Source organism: Xenia sp. Carnegie-2017, unplaced genomic scaffold (genome assembly GCF_021976095.1).
Source record: "Xenia sp. Carnegie-2017 unplaced genomic scaffold, XeniaSp_v1 HiC_scaffold_56, whole genome shotgun sequence".
NCBI classification, from domain to species: domain Eukaryota; kingdom Metazoa; phylum Cnidaria; class Anthozoa; order Malacalcyonacea; family Xeniidae; genus Xenia; species Xenia sp. Carnegie-2017.
The window spans coordinates 37,831-48,775 of record NW_025813522.1 but is presented as its reverse complement, the minus strand read 5'-3'; the positions used below and the strand labels follow the sequence as shown (position 1 = coordinate 48,775).

The window sequence follows — 10,945 nt, the reverse complement described above, 5'->3', positions numbered from 1 at the left end:
AAGTGACGTCGCAGGAGTTTTGATTTCATGTTTAATTCTTAACTAAATTCTTCTTTGTTTAGGAATATATGTTTAGAAAATAAGCGTAATTGGTTCTTTTCGAAAATCAATTCCTTTGCTTCAATGAATAAATGGTGCATTTAGGACGGTCAAAATTGCCTCCACATAAAAAAGGAATAAGGCCTGTCAATGTATAAAACTCATTTGAATACTTTTGAAATACAGTTAAATTTATGCAGCTAGCTAAATCAGTATATGAGCATGATTCTTCATGTTCATTTTTAGAAACAATGCATAATAGCTTTGTTAATTAGAACATGTAAAATCTTAAATGGAGAAAGTTTTCCTGCTATAATAAGGGAACTATAATGTTTTGTTAATAATGTCCCACAAGTACTAATTGAAAGAAGCTTCCCTATCTTTTTTTGCCGATTAAAAACTAATTACCCTTGAAACCATTTTCATGCAAATAGATTTAAAATTGGTCTTTTCAGACCCAGTATAGGCCGTCAGAGCGACTCTTTACACTTACTGTGCAAAAGATTTTAAACGCCATGTTTGCTAAAATGACTCTACGATCAGTACCATTCTCAGCATTTTAATTAAATTTTGTTTAGCTTGTTGACTTACAAACTACATAAACGTCATTGAACAAATATATCGATGAAAATCTTTGAACACAAAAACATCTTTTGGGATTGAAATTTTTTCAATATTAATTCAATACAAAAAATACAATGATAAATTAACTGCTTGCAAATTGAAAAATCGAAATATTTTTTAGCGAATAAATCGCAAGGAAAAAATTTTACTTCATAAATATTTAAAATGACTTTTAAACGAATTATGTGTCCATGTATTAATATTTTTGTGGTTTCCAAGCAAACTATATTATTTGGCTGTTATGTTTTACATTTACAACGTGTTTTCTTTGTAGATAGATGGTGAAGAGCTTATTGAAATTCCAGTCTTCGTGAATAAGTCATTCAATTACCCATTTCCAAAGATTTTTTTGCGGCTAAATGATAAGGGAAGAAACAGAGCTGGCTTGTACGTAACACATCCAATATCTTATGCCAAAAGTTTTTGCATTATAGTAAGATGGCCAGGAAGTGATCATATTGAAACAAACACGGCGTGGAACGAATCTTTTGTATGCCGCACAACGGGAGCACTATGTAAGAATGTTTTCTACCATTCGGTTATTTCCAATAAATTGACACAAGGAACAGAAATTAAAACTTATTTCAAGGACTATGTTTCACAACAGCCTTTATCAAAAGAAAATTTATTGCGTGGATTTACAAATGCACTTTCAATAATGGCAAATGATCCTGAAAAATTTGCTCCCGGATTAGGAAGAAAATGTTCACTATTTTGTCGAAGAGTTAAACCGGGAGAAGACATCGTCTTATTTGAAGCTAACAACGGATCTTACGTAATTCACTCACTACGTCTTAGAGTTTATGATATGTTAAATGGCCAAACTGTAATCTCACAAAATTGGATGCGAATTCTTATAACCATGACATGGGACAACAAAGAGCCACAAGTCAAGGACATTCCATTGGCAGGAATTTTTAATACTGGTCTTGATTACATAAGAGAAGTGAAGAGTTTAACAACAGGACTAAGGAATATGACCTGTGAATTAATGGGTGCAGAATCATATAGAATGAAAACGTTTGACTGGACGGCTTATCTTTATTATGAAATGCCATTCTGGACGTCTGCAAAAATTATTGTCAGGATACCTGATGGATACAAGCCTGCAATAATTTGTTCGCAGTTCTCAGTAAAGGAGTTGGACTTTAAAAAATATCACCGGCAATTAACTGGCTACTTCAGTGCGCAAGTAACTCAAGTTAAAAAACTTAGCTAATTCCCCAATTTTCCTGGTACAGGACTGGAAGATTTTTTCCACTATTTCTTTGGTTTTAATAGTGTTAAAAGCAGCTCATCTCCTTTCAATGGTAACCCTCTCTTCATAAAATATGGTCGACTGTTTTTAATAAATGCTTATCGACAAAACACATTGGATCCAGTATTGTTTACTACAGGCATTCGCATATATATTGAGGCTAAGTGTAACCAACTACCAAAAAGCTACAGAAAGTTTTCGGGTAACTCTTCATTTGATCCTAATATTCCAAAAAACTCTTTGTTCACAGTTGTTTTATACTACGGCAACAAAGGAACTGGGGGTACTTATACAGATAAGGTAGTATATGGTGATGAGAATAATGGTTTATCTAGAAGAGTTCGGTTCATTCCCAAAAATGTGAAATCATTTTTCATTTCAAGTATGTTTGAAAGTCAAGTGGGAAAGTTTTTTAATAGAACTGTAGTTTCCTTAGAGCCAGGACAGAGTGTGACTCATTCACTCGCTATTTCTATTAACAATGTTGGTGTTATTCTAAGGCGTGAATATCACTCGATGGTTCCAAACCAGAAAGCAAGTGTAACGGTTGATGGCAATGCGGCTGGTATGTGGTTATGTCCCCAAAGAGCCGCAAATAAGGAGATGTCATTGCGAGTTAATGATTACCTTCTTCCAATTTCACAGACTAAAGGAAAGGAAGTCATCAAAGTAACGCTAACAGCTATTACAAAATGGGAAACTGTTTCAATTGAAGTACTTTCGGCAATTTTGACAATGTAGGAATAAAACTTATAATTTTTGCATTGCCCTTTATGATATATCAGAGCTTTTGTAATGCAATAATTAGTCTATCTTAATTATATTGATATTGAAATATTTTTTTATTCGTTAATTGTTCAGATTTATGCTAGAAAAAAGTTTTATCCTCTTGTATGTGTAAAAATATTTATGCATTCTAACGTTAATAAGATGCAATAAATTGATATTACTACGTAAACATATACTGCAAAAGGAAAAATCTATTTAATGCGATCGAACGTTTACAGATTGATAATATTTTATTGAAAAAGCTTTTGGCTGCCTGTCTTCAGCCTCCTCCATTACCGCCATGTTTTTATAATTGTAGTCGCTTTAGCTCTCACAATTTTTTCGCGCGGTCATAGGAAAAACGTTACATTCAAGTTGGACAAACATATGACAATTTATGCCATGCTTGCGTTCAGGCGTAACATCTAAAGTTTGTGCACATTTCTGATAATGTATTGTTTTCCTCTTGGCAACATATATTTTTGCGTCCTGTACTCATGGCTATAAAAAAGCTACAGTCGCACCTAAAAGATATAAACATCTTTTTACTTAGGGAAAAACAGTGAAGCATCAATAAAATGCAACTAATTATCGAACATTTCCAATTCTGTGAATGTATTCATCTTCGCTTTCCGATGTCGTTGAATTGTCATCATTATGATCATCTTGTGCGTTGGCCAAGGCTCAAACATGTAAGGTTGTACCTCGTTGTTGATAACATTATATAATTTTTGAGCCTGCAGCACACTCAATCCAAGTTCATCATTTTATGGTCATTACGTCGTCGAATTTAGCTAAAATTATAGCAAGAAAACATCAATTAAAAAGTTATCAAGTTTGTAAAAATTGAACACACGTCAAAAATGTTAATCTCCGAATCGGATTTGGCTTTGTCTTTTCTTTTATCATATTTACGAGTCGGGTGTTGTTAAACTTTCCGTTTTGGCATTTTAGGCTTAGAAAACAACGCTATTTCAAATCTAAAGATTATAAAATTACTGTTTTAAAGTTTTTGTTTGGTTAAAATTCCTTGGACAACAAATAATAACATAAGCTAACATTTTCGCGACCCAGAAAATGTCCGCCGTGATCAACGGGCAATGCATTTTGATTGACACACATTCTTTAAAAGCCCCCCAAATATTTCGGAGGCAACTTAATTGGTAGAAGTTTATTCTTTCGAAATTAGTTACAAATATTCTTATTTTAAAAACTATTTGATTTTAAAATTGGTATAGTTTATTTTGACTTAAACTGTACATGCTGATGAGACAGTGTTATCTATACTTGAACAAGCTTTCATTTGGTAGATCTGTTGACGTGAAATTTTTTTTTTTGGGAGATTTGTGTTTCATTTTTTATGCGATTTTAGTAATGATTTGAGCATATCTTGCAATGTGATCCTACAATGAATATTTAAAGCAAACAGACTACAAAGTACTTTTCTGGAGAATTATGGACTTTTTTCATTTATTAAAATAATGGTTAGATGCAGTAGCTCTCCAAATTAAGTTCTATTGATCTGATGTGAAGTTGATTTATCATATTGCCTGTGAAATTGTAAGTATGGTTAAAGTTGAATTCTAATGCAAATGGTATAAGATTCTGTTAAAGTGCACATAACGGGAAAAGTTTTTTTGCAACATATAATCTTGGCATTGTTCCTGTTATTATTGCGAGAACAAAAATATAATTGGTCATATCGATAAATTTTATTTTACTTTAAATTTTGCAAAAAGCGGCTTTTGAGTGGATCATGGCAGGTAGAAGCAGGAAACGAGTAAGTTTTTTTGATGTCATTCAAGGGAGTCATGGAATACAGTTTATATTAAGAGTATTCCTTAAATAGTTTTGATTCAACACTTGATAACAGACAAATTGTATCTAATGTTTGATGGCAAATATAGTTTTCTAGATGCTAAATTGACAAATAAATGTGTGCCTTAACCACAAGCAGCAAGAAGGAAAGAGGCTAAGAAGAATATCAGGCCCTGTTTACATGAGACCGGAACATAGTCAAACCGTACCAGCTCGTGTCGGTTATATTAGCATTTATAATAGATGTGTACATGGGACCGTTACGAAAATAACTCAGAGCGGTCTGAAGTCATACCGTCTGCTGAACCTATCCGACTGAGTTCAGAGTGGCATGAATTAAGACCGGCATCAATGTAAGCTTAAATTAACGTTCAGACCGGTCTGAAATGGCAGCAACGCATGAGCACAATAGCGAATTATAAAAACAAAATGGCCAGCAAGTGTAAAACTAGCCTGCAAAGGAGGCATTACGCAAATAAGAATTTTTCCTGATTTAGTGCCGGTCCTATGTAAACATGCAACAAATGTTGATTTTCATTCCGGTTTCACTTCGTTCCGGCCTCATGTAAACAGGGCCTCAGCTGACTTTGATAAGGCAAAACGCGTGTTTAAACCGTTTGGAAGGCTAAAGTGCATATTATGTGGATTTGAAGCCTACAGATTAATAGCGTCGTTTTTCAACTGTTTCCTGATGAAAAGAGAGTAAATTATATACAGACCGTTTGAAATAAAAGGATCGTTAACAACAACCTTTTAAAATCTAGATTGTTTATTAGTCAGATGACCTAGTGTAATAATATAATTCAAATTAATATGGTTATATTAATACGTTCACTAAACTAAGTTGTTGATTTTGTATCATTTTAACCCGTCTTAGCATTTTTCATAAGCTTATTTTGTCTGCTAACGATTTTTGTTAGCAGAAGCTCTATCTCGCATATGCTGCTATTCCATTTAGGGATTGTTTTCCCCGAAATGTAGTTAATGTTTGAGTCATCGTTCTTACAACTTTGCAATAATTGTATTACTTATAAAGATAATGACAACAACGAAATTCCTCTAAAAAGCAGAAAAAAATTATAAATTATACGTCATATTTCATCACACTTCGTCCAAAGCAACTAATAGCAAAACATTGCCGAGTCCAGACTCCCTTGCATGAAGTCAAAAAGAAAGCTAGAGCCAATCTATTTGCCGTTGCAAAACACGACGTCCATCAAATACTAAATATAAATCACAATAAAAATTAAACAATTGGACGAAATAATTTTCTGTTTTCGCAAAAATACTAGAACTAATGTTTAGACTTCATTTTGCAAAACAATTTGGGGTTTATAGTGACATCAAACATTTTGGTGAGGCATTATTGAAAAGAAACTTATTGTTTTGCCAATATAAAACAATTCTATTTTGAAGTAAAGTCTTGTTGTCTACAAATGTTCGTAAAGACTTTAATACCGCATATGTGTCAGATCCAATTTTTAATCAAAAATAAAAAAATAAGGAGTTTAGTAAGACAAAACTTCTGTATGTTTTCCCTAGTTGTATTAAAAGACGAAAACATTTATTTATTCATTGATAAGGTAATTGACTATATTCTGGTTTAAGGTACAGAAGGCATTATATTATAAGGAATATATTTTACCAAGCTGCTTTAGCGAAAAATTTATTTTGATTTATAATTTCAGAAACTGCACATTCAAATGATGAGCAGAAAATTCAGGGCACAAAATTCAAAATGAAATAATCGATTGGTATTTTGGCAATTTGGTTGAAGTAGTTAAGGGCAAGTACATTTGGCTCATTTCATAACATAGTGACATGTTATAATCTTTTTATAAAGCACAAACTTTTGATGGAAGAAAACTATTGAAATATTAGCAAAAGGACGCATTTTTCCAGTGATTTTTGACTCGAAAGCAATCTTGTTGAATCAAACTTATGTCGTGAAGAGTTTGGCAAAATGGTCACTAGACTTACTTCATAAAATAGAATCTATTGTAAAGATATTCTTTCTTCTTTTGCTAATCCATGACTTCTGGCAGGAATGGACAGAGACTAGTGCCCCTATTTTCCAGAAACTAGTCAAATATCCAAAGGAAGAAAAGGTTTTTTTAAATTGAAAAATTGCTCAATTTAATCTTTTAATTTACTTATGCTTCTCATCAAAGTTTTAAAGCGTTTGCTCGTAAGTCAAGGTTCGAGGGTCATAGGGGTTAATAATACGGGAAACCAACCTTGAAAGTTGTGTTAAGTCCCATAGACTGTGTTTAAATTAAATGTAGATATGATCTTCGCACTTTTTTGGACAATTTAAGTAATTGTCTCATGAACCTGAAAAATTCAGGTGACTCAACGGGACTCGAACCCTCTGCGGTGCCGGTCCAGTGCTCTGACCAACTGAGCTATGAAGTCACACAGTGGTGAGCAGCTCAATTTTGTTGGGTTCATGTTTTCTCGTGAAAGGGATGTCCTACGAAAGAATGTTTTATGCAGTGCGGTGTTTGATGAAATTAAATGTAGATATGATCTTCGCACTTTGTTGGACAATTTAAGCAATTGTCTCATGAACCTGAAAAATTCAGGTGACTCAACGGGACTCGAACCCATGACCTCTGCGGTTCCGGTGCAGTGCTCTGACCAACTGAGCTATGAAGTCACACAGTGGTGAGCAGGTCAATTTTGTTGGGTTATGTTTTCTCGTGAAAGGGATGTCCTACGAAAGAATGTTTTATGTAACATCCCTTTCACGAGAAACATGAACAACAAAATTGACCTGTTCACCACTGTGTGACTTCATAGCTCAGTTGGTCGAAACTACACCACACCAGAGGTCTTGGGTTCGAGTCCCGTTAGTCATCTGAATTTTCAGTTCATGAACAATTGCTAAATTGTCCAACAAAGCTAAGATATACATTTAATTTCATCAAACACCACTGCTAAACATTCTTTCGTAAGACTGTGTTTACTTACTTTAGTGTGCACTTAAGTTTGCACGACCCACGAGTGTGCATTGAAAACTCGATCCACGGAAACTTTTGAAACTTGTCTATGATTGGATGGATTATTTGTGCATTAGTCAAACACAGCTCTGGTTCGCTTTCGTCGATAATTAAGTCCACGGAAACTAGTCAGGCACAAATCAAAACATATAAATACAGCGAGTTAATTTTGTGGGCTTTTGTATTTCCAAAGTATTTCATCGTTTACCAAAATCACACGGTCAATTTTGGTTTATGGCTACGTATTCTGTTCCTTATGGTGATCCTGTATTCTTAGAGGCAGTTTGCTCAACGTTTGAAATCGGCTTACAAATTTTACTATATGTAAACTTCAGATTCGAAAACATTTCGTCTTGTCATCGAATAATAACAATACCATTGGCTATTCGTTGCTTTTGCGTTGTCTGTGACAGGGTCCACATTGAGATTGATTGGAGTCATGAACCAGTTGTTGCAGCAGTCCTCGGCCGTGACAGACACTTCCGTGCCGTACGTCTTTCCAAAAATCTCTTGGACCAAGTTGTAGCCTCTCATGTAGGAACTTTTATTGGGGTCGTAGAAGTGAGTGGCTACTGTTTGGTTAGTTTCACCCTCGCTGCAATGCCACGAAAATTTCAGGGGGTGATTAAAGAGGTTCGGCTCGTTCATGACGATGCGGAGCTTGCTTAAATTGGCTTGGATCATAGCCAATCGGTTGCTGGAGTCGGCGGTGGCATTGGAGTAAGTCTTGGTGGGTCTCCAAGCCTCAAATTGGTGATGAAGAGAATCATCTTCCTGGGGATTGGGGCATTGTTTAGGAGCTCGAGAATGCCAGCGTCATTGTTTAACGACTTTTGAACTACCCCGGATCAACACGTGTGGAAATCCAGCTCCTTAGCGATCGAGACCTGGTGTCTGTAGTTTTTGTCATGCGATAGGTGGGTTCTATACGTATTCTGCAGTTCTATACGTATTCTGCTGATAGCGTCTGCGTTGTTCGCACCGCACCCTTTGTTAGAAATGATCAAGTAGCGACTGAGATCGCCCTTTGGGAGGTTGACGCGAATCTTCACCTGTGTTTCCAGAGGTAGCAAACTATCCCTACTGGAGAAGAGGGAGAGGAATGGGCGAAACTTATACTAAAAGTTCCCGCTGAGGACACGGATGATATTTTCTTGCACCGTATTCGAGAAGGCTTTGATTGAAGAGAGCTGAACACCAGGCACTCTTTTGGGGGCATGATCGGTAGCAAAGACAGGGTCTCCACCTCCGTCACCTGCTGTATTTGTCGCAAAGGCTATCCAACGCTACGGTCGACTCCATAGGCGTAGATCTGCAGGGGAGGCTTTCAAAGCCCTCTTGGATCCAGCTTCTGTAAGCCAAATAAGTCATTATCTGCGTATTGCAACTTCCCGATCGAGCTCTCCATAAGACTCGGGATGTGCTGAACCGGCTGCATATCAGCCACGACGCCACTTTGCGTGACCTCTTGTCCGTTGAGCTCCACGTTTTTACCCAACTAAAGGCTGGGCTCGTAAGAGTTATCCAATTTGGATAGTCGCCCGTGTTTGGTTGGTTGCGATTATCTTGTACCTCGTACTGCATCTTGACGATGAAATACGATTCCAAAGCGCCATAAAGTTTTTGCCGAGCTGATGTCTATCCCAGTCGAGAGAGTTGGATTGTCCAGAGAGAGAGACGCTAGCTCGCCCTTCAAACAGGGAGACCTTATTTTCGGTCCCTTCCTCGATGGCATCCTGGACTACCTTCACAGGTGACAACAGACCACGGAAGGGCTCGGGGATTTGGGATGTGTCAAGAGTCGTCGCCGTTAGATTATGAACTTTATTCAAAAAGTATTGATTTTACAACAACAAAATATATATGTACAGGAAGTATGTAAAATCGTACAATTGTCACGTGTCCACTGAACTATAACGAAAGAACTGAAATTACATTAACTTTACAAATTAAATACTCTATGTTATTTGTATTATGTTAACCCCACTCAGACTCAGCTTGCTCATGATGAGCTTGCTATGTAGTTAACTAAATCCTTAAAAGTGTTGCTCGATGTTTTCCTACTTTGACTCGAGATAAAGACTTTGTAAGAATGTCTGCTGTCATTTCTTCGGTTGGAACGTAACTGATCTTTATTTCCTTGCTTTGTACTCTTTCTCGAATGAAATGTAGTTTCGTATCAATGTGCTTTCATCGTTTATGCAATAGGGGATTGTGACACATCTTTATACAAGGTTGGTTATCTTCTCCAATGTTGGTTGGTTTCTTCATTGGATAACCTAAATCTTTCATTTGTGCTCGTAGGTATATTGCTTCTAGTACAGCTGCCGCCATATTTTGATATTCGGCTTCGGTTGACAAAAGTGCTACAGTTGCCTGTTTCTTCACTTCCCAGCTGATTGCACCTCCGTTCCCTTCAAATTTGAAGTAATATCCTGTAGTTGATTTGCGATCATTGAGATCACCACTCCAATCTGCGTCTGAATCACCAACGATATCGAGATTGGAATTCTTCAAGAATGTTAATTGTAAATCGATAGTTCCTTTAAGATATTTTAATACGTGCTTTGCTGCTTTCAAATGTGAAATGTCTGGTTTATCCAGGAATCTTGATAGCTGATTAACAATGTGAAGGATATCTGGACCGGTTTGTTTACCAACAAATAGTAATGAACCAACTAAACTTCTGTATAACTTACCATCAACTAACTTCTGATCGTCGTTGCTTCTGATTCGCTTCAGATTTACTTCACCAGGCGTTGCTCCTGCTTTATAATCACTCATGTTGAATTGTTAAAGAACAGATTCGATGCATTTCTTTTGGTAAACAGTAATGTTGTCGTGAGATCGTAGAATTCGCATTCCTAAGAACAAGTGCATAGTGCCACGGTCGTCCATCTTGAAATTTTTGCTCAACATTGCTTTGATATTACTAACTGCTTTTTCACTCGTACCAGCCACTATAATATCGTCTATCGAAACTAATAAGTATGAGGATGTTCCATCTTCTTCTTTTCTCACAAATAAACAATAATCGTTGCAGCTACGTTTGAATTTTTTTTTAATAAGTAGAGTAGCCAATGCTTCATACCAATTCTTTGCCCCTGGTTTCAATCCATAGAGTGATTTATTTAGCTTGCAAACTTGCTTTCGTCTTGATTTTGCTTTCTTGGTAAAACCTTGTGGTTGTTCTAGATAAATTTCTTCTTATGTTTTGTAGTGAATGTATGCTGATTTAACATCCATCTGGCCAATATGTAGACCTTTTTGTGCTGTCATTGCGAGCAGGATTCGAAGAGTTTCAGGTTAACATGTTGGAGCGTAAGTATCGAAATAGTCTAAGCCTTCGACTTGAGCATAACCCTTGGCTACATATCTTGCTTATATTTGTCGATTTGATCATCTGCCCCATACTTTACTTTATATACCCATCTTC

The 10,945-nt window shown here is 36.1% G+C and overlaps 1 protein-coding gene and 1 non-coding gene across 2 annotated transcripts; both read right to left on the bottom strand.

Annotated features, from left to right (window-relative positions):
• Positions 1–7,092: 7,092 nt before the first annotated feature.
• On the bottom strand, positions 7,093–7,167 carry Trnas-gga. The gene has a single exon. It is a non-coding gene; the product is annotated as a tRNA-Ser (tRNA).
• Positions 7,168–9,699: 2,532 nt separating this feature from the next.
• On the bottom strand, positions 9,700–10,293 carry LOC124456561 (secreted RxLR effector protein 161-like). Its single transcript, XM_047006980.1, has one exon. The coding sequence runs from the start codon at positions 10,291–10,293 to the stop codon at positions 9,700–9,702; it is 594 nt and encodes a 197-aa protein (XP_046862936.1).
• Between the last annotated feature and the right edge of the window lie 652 nt (positions 10,294–10,945).

Bases quoted from the DNA above. Each gene is read 5' to 3' on its own strand.
- LOC124456561 (XM_047006980.1), bottom strand. From the start codon at position 10,293: ATGAGTGATTATAAAGCAGGAGCAACGCCTGGTGAAGTAAATCTGAAG.